Source organism: Balaenoptera physalus (genome assembly GCF_965194825.1).
Source record: "Balaenoptera physalus genome assembly, chromosome: 13".
NCBI classification, from domain to species: domain Eukaryota; kingdom Metazoa; phylum Chordata; class Mammalia; order Artiodactyla; family Balaenopteridae; genus Balaenoptera; species Balaenoptera physalus.
This window is the reverse complement of record NC_138892.1, coordinates 52,816,472-52,833,334: the sequence shown is the minus strand read 5'-3', so window position 1 is coordinate 52,833,334 and position 16,863 is coordinate 52,816,472. Positions and strand designations below refer to the sequence as shown.

The 16,863-nt window shown below is 38.3% G+C and overlaps 1 protein-coding gene across 1 annotated transcript in view; it reads right to left on the bottom strand.

Moving 5' to 3' along the window:
• Positions 1 to 17: 17 nt before the first annotated feature.
• GNS (glucosamine (N-acetyl)-6-sulfatase) overlaps positions 18 to 16,863 on the bottom strand; it is a 59,252-nt gene continuing 42,406 nt past the window's right edge. Inside the window, exon 14 of the mRNA XM_082422794.1 lies at positions 18 to 2,767. Coding sequence (XP_082278920.1) covers positions 2,692 to 2,767 — 76 coding nt within the window. The 3' untranslated portion in view covers positions 18 to 2,691. The remainder of the gene's footprint in view (positions 2,768 to 16,863) is intronic.

Below are 16,863 nucleotides of genomic sequence, written 5' to 3'. Positions count from 1 at the left end.
AAAGGACACATTCCCACTAGAACAGAAATAAATTTTAATTCATTGAAAAGTGCAGCAGTGAACAGGGTCCTTCAAAGGGCACTTTCTTAGTCAAATGACTGAGATGACACAGAGCCAGGGCAGAATAACTTCTAAGAACAGATGATGCAAACACATGAATACACAAATTTAGTTGGACCTAAGCAGTGGTGAAACAAAAGACCCAAATATTCCCACCTAGTTCCACTGGTGAAATCAGTTTAAATACCCTTTGCTTTCTCTTAATAAGGATCCTGGGATAATTTATCTTCTTTCATTAAAACACTAGTCCTTAGACACAAAAATATAACCTTCCATGGCTATCATTACTATTTTGTACAAAAACCCTACTGTTGTCAATTAAAATGTATTTTGCAACAGCACCATTGGTCAAATTCAAAGATACTCAAAAGGCATTCCCTACTTTTTAGTTGTAGGGACTGTTATTTTACTTGAGGGAGAGCTTTGTAATAGGCAATCTTATAAGGCAAAATCTCTATTCTTCCCCAAGACCTCTGTTCGTTCCTAATGGTTACAGTTTTCTATTACCAATACATATGGACCTGGTCTTCTTAAAAGGGAAAATAATCAAAATTCAAATCAGTACAATTAAGAGAGAAACAAGGCAAGCCTCTTGCAGTGGGGCCCTTGTACATATCATTCTGAAAAATTCCAGTGCATTTTGTGGTCTGTAGTCTAGAAACTGAGGTCTCTTTATGAAAGATGATTTTAGTGTAGATCCAGAATGCAACCAGTCCAAGAGAAAAAGTCAAATTAGAGGCCATTCAAAAATTAGGGGTACAAAAAAAGGGCTTCACTGCATTCCACCCCGCCCGCCCCCCAAACAAAAAAGTCTGATGAATGTAAGAGCAGTGGGACAGGAATACTATCAGCAGCTGATTTGTGTCACTCTTAACGACGTCATCTGCTTTCAGGAACCAGCAACATAAAACTGAATAATATGACATCACAGTACAAGACCTGGTAAGAGCTGGTTTCTCTTTATTCAGGAATAACCATGGTCAACTTCTATTAATGTGGAAGCTGACTGATTGATTGATTAATGTTAAGACTCAGAAGTGTAGAATAAAGCCAGTACCCATACTCAACATTGTAGTTTGCTTTTAGTTACAAAATTGTTAGAATTTCTTTTCCTAAAATGGTCACAGCAGAGGTATTCACTTCACTTGCCCATTTCACCTCTAAATACCACCACAGTTACTGGGATTGTATGAGGTAAAGGAATAAACCCAATGGCTATTAACCCAACATGGCTATCTGGAATTGTGATAGAAAAGTTACTTAATGGCCATGTCTTACAAAGTGCTTAAAGCTCAACCTAGGACCTTACATAAAGCTAAAATCACTACTGCCTGAGTTGAACAGGTTATAAACCACAGTTCCTCCTCCTCCCCTGCTGCCACATCACCAATTAACCTTCTTGTGAAGAAAACACAAGAAATGGGATTGGTCTTCGAGCCAAGAGACAAAAATGCAGGTGTTCTAAACAGTGAGGAAATCTCAAGAAGATCGGGTTTCGACAGAGGAATAGTGAATTAGGCCCAAATTACACAAGACTCCAAAAACTCAAGAAGTTGTTTTCTGAAAGGGAAGAAGGTAAGTAGTTGGTACTCTGCATCAACTCTAAGAAATTCTTACATCTTATAAAAATGAACAGAATGTCAGCAATATGCAGAGGGAGTCTCACAACGTCACACATGGGACTAGAACCCAGGCCCCCTGCTGGACAGGCACTTACTACACCCTGATCTATAGCCCTTCAACCTGTCAACCAGAGAGCCCTACCTACAGAAGGCCCTCAGAAAACACAACCTTCACCAACCCTTGGAAGTCCTTCTCTGCTGAAATACTTAACCCACTTTATATTTCAGATCCGAGAAAGGAAAGTATCAAGAGAAGAGACATTCCCCAGATACCCCTGGCGTTCACTGGCGCTTCACGTGGTTAGCAGCTACTGGAAAGTAGATGTCCATCACCTTCAGTAACTACCTGGAATTAGCCTTTACCAAAAGCTTGCTACTGTTCTATTTCAATGTAGCACCAGCCCAGAATTTCCAAAAAATGAACAGAGTTTCATTGATGCGTTTTGAATTTGTGATCCATTGTGATGGATATTATAAACAGTGTACTTCTACTGATCTAAAAACAATGGTATTTGTTCTTAATCAATCAGATGGGTCAGCTCTGATGGTTATTCTTCAAGCCATGTGATATTAGTATTTTTGATAGTGAAGTGTTCAATCTCGAATGCTATGCAGGTCCTCTGATTTTAGGTCAAGCTGTATACCAAAAACCTTGCCCCCCTAAAGCATTGCCATTTATCTGAATGGATTTACAAATCTGGACTTTGACCACATGGGGAATAATCAAGAACTGTGGCCCCAGGACAGAAAGGGTTTGGTGAGAACAAAGACCTCAGGAGTATCATCATCAGTTGAATAAAGGGACCAGGGACAGCCACTCCTGACACACAGGCAGAGTTCACAGTTTAACACATTGCACAAGGAAGTCAGCTGATTGGGTTGCTTTTTCAAACAGGACTTAAAGCCAGTCCAGAAACCCTTCCAGGCATGGTCTTGAAGACTAGCTACAGACACCTACTACAGTCACTTCATCAGAAAGAGGCGTGCAAGGGATCCAACTGCAGAGGTGCTACAGATGTTTTGAAAACCTTCGAGTCCTGACACTGCCATGATTGTTGAACATGAGACGAGGGTCAAACCTGTATCTGGGCACAATAAAAGAAAAAAACAATGTCACATTAACTACAGTTAGCCATTGAGTACTTCATTCAGAATATTAACTGGAAAGAATGGCAGGAAGGGATACAAAAGGAACAATTAAGTCACCAGAAGGAGATCTAGTGAGAAAGTCTGTAGTACAAAGCAAGAGTACTTAGTAATTAAGAGCATTTCCATCATAAGTCAGCAAGCACAAAATAATATAGTGGAAGTGGAGAGGAGAGGAGAAACAGAAGTAAGGCTAATCCTGAAAGGGGTTAGGAGGAAGGGTTTGAGCTTACTTTTTTTTTTGGGGGGGGGCGATCCCTCAACTATAAAGCAGCCTGGGGAAGAGTCTAGTCCTTGCTGAAAGCCCTTCCAACATTTTCAAAGGCCTGTCTTCTTTTTCAGTTTAGACACACAGACTGTGGTGGGTAAGAATGCAGGTCTGCACCTGACAGGAGCTTGAATCTGGCTCATTATGAACTTAGGTAAGTCACCAACCCCTCTGGCCATGAACAAAACAGGAAGGCAACTCATGTAAAACATGTGGCACATAAAATCACTTATTTACCACCCGTGGGGAAGTAAGAATGAATGCCAATGGTAACTTGAGTTGAGACCTGGCAGACATGAAGAACACAGACTGGGGACTTCTCTGGTGGTCCAGTGGTTACGACTCCGAGCTTCCACTGCAGGGGACACGGGTTCCATCCCTGGTTGAGGAACAAAGATCCCGCATGCCTCAGGGCGTGGCCAAAAAAAAACACCAAAAAAAACCCCCACAGGCTGGCTGGACTTTGTGTGATCTGGAAATAACATTGTATTTTACTTTTATCTGTTACCTTATGGTAACAGACACTAACTCTTAGTATTATTTTACAGCAGGGGTTGGCCAAGTTTTTCTGTAAAGGGCCAGATAATAAATGTTTTAGAGTTTGTGGGCCACACAGTCTCTGTCCCAACTACTCAACTTTGTTGCTGAAGTGCAAAAGCAGCCCCAGGCAATACATAAATATCTGTGTGCACTGTATTCCAACTGGTGGTGTCTGGAGTGGGCCTGTGATATCTAGTCTGCTGACACCCACTCTAGAATTTAAAAGAAAACCAGGTGGAGTTTAAATAGCTCAGGCTAACATCAGCAAGGCCAGCATCTAGAATCTTAGTTATAAGCCTCCCGAATGTGTGCAAGACAGTTATGGTTAAAAAAACAAAGCAATTTCATGGAAGAAGGAGAAGAGGGAAAGGGCCTGAGAAAATATCTGAAGAGATACTAGCTGAAAATTTCCCTAAAATGGGAAAGGAAACAATCACCCAATTCCAGGGAGTGCAGAGAGTCCCAGGCAGGATAAACACAAGGAGGAACACACCAAGACACATATTAATCAAATTGACAAAAATTAAAGACAATGAAAAAATATTAAAAGCAGCAAGAGAAAAGCAACACATAACATACAACGGAATCCCCATAAGGTTATCAGCTGATTTCTCAGCAGAAACTCTGCAGGCCAGAAGGGAGTGGCACAATATATTAAAGTGATGAAAGGGAAGAACCTACAACCAAGATTACTCCACCCAGCAAGGCTCTCATTCAGAGTTGACAGAGAAATCAAAAGCTTTACAGACAAGCAAAAGCTAAGAGAATTCAGCATTACCAGACCAGCTTTGCAACCAATGTTAAAGGAACTTCTCTAGGCAGGGGAAAAAAAAAGGCCACAACTAAAAAATTAAGAATGAGAAAGCTCACTGGTAAAGGCAAACATACAGTAGGAACATACATAAGGTAGGAAATCATCCACACACAAATATGATATCAAAACCAGCAACTGTGAGAAAAAAAGAGTACAAATCCAGGATATTGGAAATGCATTTGAAATTAAAAGACCAGCAAATTAAAATAATCTTGTATATATATATATAGACTGCTATATCAAAACCTCACGGTAAATGCAAACTGAAAATCTACAGCAGATACACACACACAAAAAAGAAAAAGGAATCCAAACACAACACTAAAAAGTTGAGCATCAAATCAGAAGAGAAGAGAACAAAAGAGGAAGGGGAGAAAAAAGACCTACAAAAGCAAATCCAAAACAGTTAACAAAATGGCAATAAGAACATACATATTGATAATTACCTGAAATGAAAACGAACTAAATGCTCCAACCAAAAGACACACACTGGCTGAATGGCTACGAAAACAAGACCCATATATATGCTGTCTACAAAAGACCCACTTCAGATCTATGGCCACATACAGACAAAGCGAGGGGATGGAAAAAGGTATTCCATACAAATGGGAATCAGAAGAAAGCTGGAGTGGCAATACTCTTATCAGACAAAGCAGAGTTTAAAATAACACCCCACTTTCATCAATGGACAGATCATCCAGACAGAAAATCAATAAGGAAACACAGGCCTTAAATGACACATTAGACCAGATGCACTTAATTGATATTTATAGAGCATTCCATCCAAAAGCAGCATAATATACATTCTTTTCAAGTGCACATGGAACATTCTCCAGCACTTATCACATGCTGGGCCACAAAGAGAGCTTCAATAAATTTAAGAAAATTGAAATCATATCAAGCATCTTCTCCATCCACAACACTATGAGATTAGAAATCAACTACAAGAAAAAAAACTAAAAAGCACAAACACGTGGAGGCTAAACAAAATGCTACTAAACATCCAATGGATCAGTGAAGAAATCAAAGAGGAAATCAAAAAATACCTAGAGACAAATGAAAACGAAAGCACAACAATCCAAAACCTATGGCATGCAACAGAAGCAGTTCTAAGAGGGAGTTCATAGCAATACAAGCTTACCTAAGGAAACGAGAAAAATCTCAAACATCCTAACCTTACACCTAAAGCAACTAGAGAAAGAAAAACAAACAAAACACAGAGTTAGTAGAAGGAAAGAAATCACAAAGATCAGAGCAGAAATAAATGAAATAGAGACGAAGAAAACAAGATCAATGAAACTAAAATCTGGTTCTTTGAAATGATAAACAAAACTGATAAATCTTTAGCCAGACTCATCAAGAAAAAAAGGGAGAGGGCTCAAATCAATAAAATTAGAAATGAAAAAGGAGAAGTTGCAACTGACACCACAGAAACACAAAGGATCATAAGAGACTACTACAAGCAACTATATGCCAATAAAATGAACAACCTGCAAGAAATGGACAAATTCTTAGAAAGGTACAATCTCCCAAGACTGAACCAGGAAGAAACAGAAAATATGAACAGACCAATCACAAGTACTGAAATCGAAACTGTGATTAAAAAATTCCCAAAGAACAAAAGTCCAGGACCAGATGACTTCACAGGCAAAGTCTATCAAATATTTAGAGAAGAGTTAACAGCTTTCCTTTTGAAACTATTCCATTGAAACTATTCTCCAAAACTGCAGAGGAAGGAATACTCCCAAACTTACTCTATGAGGCCACCATTACCTTGATACCAAAATCAGACAAAGATACCACAAAAAATGAAAATTACAGGCCAATATCACTGATGAACATAGATGCAAAATCCTCAACAAAATACTAGCAAACCGAATCCAAAAATACATTAAAAGGATCATACACCATGATCAAGTAGGATTTATCTCAGGGATGCAAGGATTTTCCAATATCTGCAAATCAATCAGTGTGATACACCACATTAACAAACTGAAGAATAAAAATCATATTTTCATCTCAATAGATACAGAAAAGCTTTTGACAAAATTCAATAACCATTTATGATAAACACTTTCCAGAAAGTGGGTCTAGAGCGAACCTATCTCAATATAATAAAGGCCAATGCTTACATTGTTAGGCCTACACCTAACATCATACTCAATGGTGAAAAGCTGAAAGCATTTCCTCTAAGATCAGGAACAAGACAAGGATGTCCACTTTCTCCATTTTTATTCAACATAGTTTTGGAAGTCCTAGCCACAGCAATCAGAGAATAAAAAGAAATAAAAGGAATCCAAATGGGAAAAGAAGAAATAAAATTGTCACTGTTTGCAGATGACATGACACTATACATAGAAAATCCTAGAGATGCTACCAGTAAATGACTAGAGCTCGTCAGTGAATTAGGTAAAGCTGCAAGATACAAAATTAATACGCAGAAATCTGTTGCATTTCTATACACTAACAATGAAAGATCAGAAAGAGAAATTAAAGAAACAATCCCATTTACTGTCACATCAAAAATGTAAAATACCTAGGAATAAACCTACCTAAGGATTCAAAAGACCTGTACTCTGAAGACTATAAGATGCTGATGAAAGAAATCAAAGATGACATAAACAGATGGAAAGGTATACCATGTTTTTGGATTGGAAGAATCCATACTGTCAAATGACTGTACTACCCAAACAATGTACAGATTCAATGCAACTACCCAAAGCAATGTACAGATTCAATGCAATCCTTATCAAATTACCAATGGCATTTTTCACAGAACCAGAACAAAAAAATTTTAAATTTGTATGGAGACACAAAAGACCCTGAATAGCCAAAGCCATCCTGAGAAAGAAAAACAGAGCTGGAGGAATCAGGCTCCCTAACTTCAGACTATACTACAAAGCTGTCATCAAAACAGTATGGTACTGGCACAAAAATAGAAATAGAGATCAATGGAACAGGATAGAAAGCCTGGAAATAAACCCACTCACCTATGGTTGATTAATTTATGACAAAGGAGGCAAGACTATACAGTGGAGAAAAGACAGACTCTTCAGTAAGTGGTGCTGGGAAAACTGAACAGCTACATGTAAGAGAATGAAATTAGAACATTCTCTAACATCATACACAAAAATAAACTCAAAATGGATTAAAGACCTAAATGTAAGACTGGATACTATAAAACTCTTAGAGGAAAACATTGGCAGAACACTCTGACATAAATCACAGCAACATCTTTTTTGATCCACCTCCTAGAGTCATGGAAATAAAAACAAAAGAGAACCAAGGAAACCATAAACAAAACGAAAAGATAACTCACAGAATGAGAGAAAATATTTGAAAACAATGTGACTGACAAGGGATTAATCTCCAAAATTTACAAACAGCTCAAGCAGCTCAATATTAAAAAAACAACCCAATCCAAAAATGGGCAAATCTAAATAGACATTTCTCCAAAGAAGACATACAGATGGCCAATAAGCACATAAAAACATGCTCAACATCACTAATTATTAGAGAAATGCAAATCAAAACTGCAATGAGGTATCACCTCACACCAGTCAGAATGGCCATTATCAAAAAGTGTACAAACAATAAATGCTGGAGAGCCTGTGGAGAAAAGGGAACCCTCCTAAACTGTTGGTAGGAATGTAAATTGGTACAACCACTATGGAGAACAGTATGGAAGTTCCTTGAAAAACTAAAAATAGAGCTACCATATGATCCTGCAATCCCACTCCTGGGAATATATCTGAGAAAACCATAATTTGAAAAGATACATACACCTCAATGTTCACTGCAGCACTATTTACAATAGCCAAAACATGGAAGCAACCTAAGTGTGCATCAACAGATGAATGGATAAAGATGTGGTACATATAAACAATGGAATATTACTCAGCCATGAAAAAGAATGAAATAATACCATCTGTAGCAACATGGATGGACCTGGAGGTTATCATACTAAGTGAAGTAAGTCAGACAGAGAAAGACAAATATCATATGATATCACTTATAAGTGGAATCTAAAAAAACAAAAAGATACAAATGAACTTATTTACAAAACAAATAGACTCACAGACTTAGAAAACAAACTTATGGTTATCAAAAGGGAAAGGTGGGGGGAGGGATAAATTGGGAGTTTGGGATTAACATATACACACTACTATATTTAAAATACATAACCAACAAGGACCTACTTACACAGGGAATTCTACGCAATACTCTGTAATAACCTAAATGGGAAAAGAATTCGAAAAAGACAGATATATGTATACATAGCTGAGTCACTCTGCTGTACACCTGAAACAGAACACTGTAAATCAACTATACTCCAAAATAAAATAAAAATTAAAAACAAAAAACAAAAAAACCAAACCTGGGCTTCCCTGGTGGCACAGTGGTTGAGAATCTGCCTGCCAATGCAGGGGACACGGGTTCGAGCCCTGGTCTGGGAAGATGCCACATGCCGTGGAGCAACTGGGCCCGTGAGCCACAACTACTGAGCCTGGCGTGTCTGGAGCCTGTGCTCCGCAACAAGAGAGGCCGCGATAGTGAGAGGCCCGCGCATCGCGATGAAGAGTGGCCCCCGCTTGCCGCAACTAGAGAAAGCCCTCGCACAGAAACAAAGACCCAACACAGCCAAAAATAAATAATTAATAAATAAATAAATAAATAAATAAATAAAAAACAAACCTTGCCTGGAAGTCAAGAGATCTTGCTAAATCAGTTCCAAACAGTTGACCTTTGAGCAAATCACAAGTCCAAGCACTATTTCCTCATGTGAAATTTACCTGTTTGGGCTCTAAGGGCTGTAGGGGAATTCTATGGTCGAGTCCTTCTAACACTTAACGGGGCTGCTGCATCTGACCTTCTGTGGCCCAACATTATAGTCCAAGATGTCCAAGTCTCATGACCCTCTATGCAAGATTTAGTTAGATGCTGGCTTTAAATTCCTAGAGTCAGTCAGCGACTGCTATAGACATCTAACTTTATTTAGTTTGGTAAAACATTCTGAGCAAAGTAGCTGTTAGAAACTGCAAAATCAGCATGTGTCAATTAGAAGTCTAGTGCTTTTATCTTAGAGAATGAACTTCCTATTTCAAGGAACTGCCACCAAATGAGGATCCACTGCACTAACTTGGAGGAAAGAGTAAAGCTGGGTGGTCAGAACGCTTGATCAGTTACTAATTACACATGAACAAGATTATCCATATAAAAGTTAATTAGCTTAAATGATATAAAATTATGATAAATATTGTCTTTTTATATTGTTACCTTTAGTTTGCTGGCATCCATGTCTCTTTGGCTCTATATACACTATTTAAAAGCAAAAGTACTGAGAGGATTAACCAAGATGGCGGAGTAGAAGGACGTGCTCTCACTCCCTCTTGCGAGAGCACCAGAATCAAAACTGGCTGCTGGACAATCATTGACAGGAAGAACCTGGACTTCACCAAGGAGGATACCCCACGTCCAAGGACAGAGGAGAAGCCACAGTGAGACGGTAGGAGGGGCGCAATCAGAATAAAATCAAATCCCATAACTGCTGGGTGGGTGACTCACAGACTGGCGAACACTTATACCACAGAAGTCCACCCACGGGAGTGAAGGTTCTGAGCCCCACGTCAGGCTTCCCAACCTGGGGGTCCGGCTACGGGAGGAGGAATTCCTAGAGAATCAGACTTTGAAGCCTAGTGGGAATTGATTGCAGGACTTTGACAGGACTGGGGGAAACAGAGACCCCACTCTTGGAGGGCACACACAAAGTAATGTGTGCATCGGGACCCAGGGGAAGGAGCAGTGACCCTGGGGGAGACTGAACCAGACCTACCTGCTGGTGTTGGGGGGTCTCCTGCAGAGGCGAGTGGTGGCTCTGTTTCACCGTGGGGATAAGGACACTGGCAGCCGAGGTTCTGGGAAGTTCTCCTTGCCGTGAGCCCTCCCAGAGTCTGCCATTAACCCCACCAAAGAGCCTGGGTAGGCTCCAGTGTTGGGTTGCCTCAGGCAAAACAACCAACAGGGAGGGAACCCAGCCCCACCCATCAACAGTCAAGTGGATTAAGGTTTTACTGAGCTCTGACGCCACAGCAACAGGGAGGGAACCCAGCCCCACCCATCAACAGTCAAGTGGATTAAGGTTTTACTGAGCTCTGACCGCCACAGCAACAGTCAGCTCTACCCACCACCAGAGCCTACCATCAAGCCTCTTAGATAGCCTCAACCATCAGAGGGCAGAGAGCAGAAGCAAGAAAAACTATAATCCTGCAGCCTGTGGACCAAAAACCACATTTACAGAAAGACAGACAAGATGAAAAGGCAGAGGGCTATGTACCAGATGAAGGAACAAGAAAAAACCCCAGAAAAACAACTAAATGAAGTGGAGATAGGCAACCTTCCAGAGAAAGAATTCAGAATAATGATAGTGAAGATGATCCAGGACCTCGGAATAAGAATGGAGGCAAAGATTGAGAAGATGCAAGAAATGATTAGCAAAGACCTAGAAGAATTAAAGAACAAACAAACAGAGGTGACCAATACAATAACTGAAACGAAAACTACACTAGAAGGAATCAATAGCAGAATAACTGAGGCAGAAGAACGGATAAGTGACCTGGAAGACAGAATGGTGGAATTCACTGCTGCGGAACAGACTAAAGAAAAAAGAATGAAAAGAAATGAAGACAGCCTAAGAGACCTCTGGGACAACATTAAACGCAACAACATTCGCATTATAGGGGTCCCAGAAGGAGAAGAGAGAGAGAAAGGACCAGAGAAAATATTTGAAGAGATTATAGTCGAAAACTTCCCTAACATGGGAAAGGAAATAGCCACCCAAGTCCAGGAAGCGCAGAGAGTCCCATACAGAATAAACCCAAGGAGAAACACGCCGAGACACATAGTAATCAAACTGGCAAAAATTAAAGACACAGAAAAATTATTGAAAGCAGCAAGGGAAAAACGACAAATAACATACAAGGGAACTCCCATAAGGTTAACAGCTGATTTCTCATCAGAAACTCTGCAAGCCAGAAGGGAGTGGCATGATATACTTAAAGTGATGAAAGGGAAGAACCTACAACCAAGATTACTCTACCCGGCAAGGATCTCATTTAGATTTGATGGAGAAATCAAAAGCTTTACAGACAAGCAAAAGCTAAGAGAATTCAGCACCACCAAACCAGCTCTACAACAAATGCTAAAGGAACTTCTCTAAGTGGGAAACACAAGAGAAGAAAAGGACCTACAAAAACAAACCCAAAACAATTAAGAAAATGGTCATAGGAACATACATATCGATAATTACCTTAAACGTGAATGGATTAAACGCCCCAACCAAAAGACATAGACTGGCTGAATGGATACAAAAACAGGACCCATATATATGCTGTCTACAAGAGACCCACTTTAGACCTAGGGACACATACAGACTGAAAGTTAGAGGATGGAAAAAGATATTCCATGCAAATGGAAATCAAAAGAAAGCTGGAGTAGCTATACTCATATCAGATAAAATAGACTTTAAAATAAAGAATGTTACAAGAGACAAGGAAGGACACTACATAATGATCCAGGGATCAATCCAAGAAGAAGATATAACAATTATAAATATATATGCACCCAACATTGGAGCACCTCAATACATAAGGCAACTGCTAACAGCTATAAAAGAGGAAATCGACAGTAACACAATAATAGTGGGGGACTTTAACACTTCACTTACACCAATGGACAGATCATCCAAAATGAAAATAAATAAGGACACAGAAGCTTTAAATGACACAACAGACCAGATAGATTTAATTGATATATATAGGACATTCCATCCAAAAACAGCAGATTACACATTCTTCTCAAGTGCGCATGGAACATTCTCCAGGATAGATCACATCTTGGGTCACAAATCAAGCCTCAGTAAATTTAAGAAAATTGAAATCATACCAAGCATCTTTTCTGACCACAACGCTATGAGATTAGAAATGAATTACAGGGAAAACAACGTAAAAAAGACAAACACATGGAGGCTAAACAATACGTTACTAAATAACCAAGCGATCACTGAAGAAATCAAAGAGGAAATCAAAAAATACCTAGAGACAAATGACAATGAAAACACGACGACCCAAAACCTATGGGATGCAGCAAAAGCGGTTCTAAGAGGGAAGTTTATAGCTATACAAGCCTACCTAAAGAAACAAGAAAAATCTCAAGTAAACAATTTAACCTTACACCTAAAGAAACTAGAGAAAGAAGAACAAACAAAACCCAAAGTTAGCAGAAGGAAAGAAATCATAAAGATCAGAGCAGAAATAAATGAGATAGAAACAAAGAAAACAATAGCAAAGATCAATAAAACTAAAAGCTGGTTCTTTGAGAAGATAAAATTGATAAACCATTAGCCAGACTCATCAAGAAAAAGAGGGAGAGGACTCAAATCAATAAAATTAGAAACGAAAAAGGAGAAGTTACAACAGACATCACAGAAATACAAAGCATCCTAAGAGACTACTATAAGCAACTCTATGCCAATAAAATGGACAACCTGGAAGAAATGGACAAATTCTTAGAAAGGTATAACCTTCCAAGACTGAATCAGGAAGAAACAGAAAATATGAACAGACCAATCACAAGTAATGAAATTGAAACTGTGATTAAAAATCTTCCAACAAACAAAAGTCCAGGACCAGATGGCTTCACAGGTGAATTCTATCAAACATTTAGAGAAGAGCTAACACCCATCCTTCTCAAACTCTTCCAAAAAATTGCAGAGGAAGGAACACTCCCAAACTCATTCTATGAGGCCACCATCACCCTGATACCAAAACCAGACAAAGACACTACAAAAAAAGAAAATTACAGACCAATATCACTGATGAATATAGATGCAAAAATCCTCAACAAAATACTAGCAAACAGAATCCAACAACACATTAAAAGGATCATACACCACGATCAAGTGGGATTTATCCCAGGGATGCAAGGATTCTTCAATATACGCAAATCAATCAATGTGATACACCATATTAACAAACTGAAGAATAAAAACCACATGATCATCTCAATAGATGCAGAAAAAGCTTTTGACAAAATTCAACACCCATTTATGATAAAAACTCTCCAGAAAGTGGGCATAGAGGGAACCTACCTCAACATAATAAAGGCCATATATGACAAACCCACAGCAAACATCATTCTCAATGGTGAAAAACTGAAAGCATTTCCTCTAAGATCAGGAACGAGACAAGGATGTCCACTCTCACCACTATTATTCAACATAGTTCTGGAAGTCCTAGCCACGGCAATCAGAGAAGAAAAAGAAATAAAAGGAATACAAATTGGAAAAGAGGAAGTAAAACTGTCACTGTTTGCGGATGACATGATACTATACATAGAGAATCCTAAAACTGCCACCAGAAAACTGCTAGAGCTAATTAATGAATATGGTAAAGTTGCAGGATACAAAATTAATGCACAGAAATCTCTTGCATTCCTATACACTAATGATGAAAAATCTGAAAGAGAAATTATGGAAACACTCCCATTTACCATTGCAACAAAAAGAATAAAATACCTAGGAATAAACCTACCTAGGGAGACAAAAGACCTGTATGCAGAAAACTATAAGACACTGATGAAAGAAATTAAAGATGATACCAACAGATGGAGAGATATACCATGTTCTTGGATTGGAAGAATCAACATTGTGAAAATGAGTATACTACCCAAAGCAATCTACAGATTCAATGCAATCCCTATCAAATTACCAATGGCATTTTTTACGGAGCTAGAACAAATCATCTTAAAATTTGTATGGAGACACAAAAGACCCCGAATAGGCAAAGCAGTCTTGAGGCAAAAAAATGGAGCTGGAGGAATCAGACTCCCTGACTTCAGACTATACTACAAAGCTACAGTAATCAAGACAATATGGTACTGGCACAAAAACAGAAACATAGATCAATGGAACAAGATAGCAAGCCCACAGATTAACCCACGCACCTATGGTCAACTAATCTATGACAAAGGAGGCAAAGATATACAATGGAGAAAAGACAGTCTCTTCAATAAGTGGTGCTGGGAAAACTGGACAGCTACATGTAAAAGAATGAAATTAGAATACTCCCTAACACCATACACAAAAATAAACTCAAAATGGATTAGAGACCTAAATATAAGACTGGACACTATAAAACTCTTAGAGGAAAACATAGGAAGAACACTCTTTGACATAAATCACAGCAAGATCTTTTTTTTGATCCACCTCCTAGAGTAATGGAAATAAAAACAAAAATAAACAAGTGGGACCTAATGAAACTTCAAAGCTTTTGCACAGCAAAGGAAACCATAAACAAGACGAAAAGACAACCCTCAGAATGGGAGAAAATATTTGCAAATGAATCAACAGACAAAGGATTAATCTCCAAAATATATAAACAGCTCATTCAGCTCAATATCAAAGAAACAAACACCCCAATCCAAAAATGGGCAGAAGACCTAAATAGACATTTCTCCAGAGAAGACATACAGACGGCCACGAAGCACATGAAAAGCTGCTCAACATCACTAATTATTAGAGAAATGCAAATCAAAACTACAATGAGGTATCACCTCACTCCTGTTAGAATGGGCACCATCAGAAAATCTACAAACAACAAATGCTGGAGAGGGTGTGGAGAAAAGGGAACCCTCTTGCACTGTTGGTGGGAATGTAAATTGATACAGCCACTATGGAGAACAATATGGAGGTTCCTTAAAAAACTAAAAATAGAATTACCATATGACCCAGCAATCCCACTACTGGGCATATACCCAGAGAAAACCGTAATTCAAAAAGACACATGCACCCGAATGTTCATTGCAGCACTATTTACAATAGCCAGGTCATGGAAGCAACCGAAATGCCCATCAACAGACGAATGGATAAAGAAGATGTGGTACATATATACAATGGAATATTACTCAGCCATAAAAAGGAACGAAATTGAGTCATTTGTTGAGACGTGGATGGATCTAGAGACTGTCATACAGAGTGAAGTAAGTCAGAAAGAGAAAAACAAATATCATATATTAATGCATGTATGTGGAACCTAGAAAAATGGTACAGATGAGCCAGTCTGCAGGGCAGAAGTTGAGACACAGATGTAGAGAACGGACATATGGACACCAAGGGGGGAAAACTGCGGTGAGGTGGGGATGGTGGTGTGCTGAATTGGGCGATTGGGATTGACATGTATACACTGATATGTATAAAATTGATGCCTAATAAGAACCTGCAGTATAAAAAAACAAACAAAACAACTAATACTAAACTTTCATTGGGTTATTTGTATGGAAATATGTTAATATAAATGTTTCAGACATTACATGAAATTCCTAAAAATCTTATATTTGTATTTGTATGGAAATATGTTAATATAAATGTTTCAGACATTACATGAAATTTCTAAAAATCTTATATGTTCTGGTATAATGTTATAAGTAATAATCCTAGTTATTATTTTAAAATGTATATCTCAGAAATAACTAATTTTCTTGTCAACTGCATTATTATGAACTTTCATCAAATCTTTTACCGTGGTCATTTTTAAGTCTTTTGTCATTTACAGACAGTTCTGGGTGTACTCTGATGATTTTGCAAATATGTTCCTATAAAAGGGTTTCATCTTCAAGAAATTCATGGTAAAGACTCTGACAAGTACAGGTTTCTGGTAACTGACTGTACTGCTGAACTGAATGAATAAGCATTTTCAGAACTCTGATGAAAAACTGATGAACTCATAAAAGTGCTAACAAAAGATCAAGATGAAAAAAAAAATTAATTACATGGGACTGAGTGAACTGATGAGGATGAGTATAATTTTTGTGACTTTCTGTCTGAATTTAAAAAAAAAAAAAAATCCCACAATGACTCAGAGGCAAAGAATATACAAATCAATTTTCACTGCAAAGTAAAGGAGCTGTTACAGTGGAGGATTACTGGACTGAATGTCAATATTATGACATAGTATGAGTGTGTTTCATGTTTGGTAATTGCAATCATTGTTGCTTTTGTTGTGGTCATCCATGTACAATGCTTGGTGTCAGTCTATTTATCTCTTGTAAAAATAAAATACAGTGTGTGTGTGTGAAAAAAAATAAAAATAAAAAAAAATAAAAGCAAAAGTACTACATTTCTTTAATAAATAGTCTACAATCCCCTTTCTCTACTCATTCACATACATTCCTCACTGATTTGGATTGAAGATACCACTTCACATGAAGGTAGCTGAATAATTTACTAGTTTCCATCAGCTTAGGACATCATTCTTCCCCCTCTCCTACAAGCAGAGTGTAAGAACTGAAATAATCCTTTCCCAATGAAAGTCTGATTTTGAAGTTTATAATCTTCAAGCAAAAAATGACAGGCTTCTTGC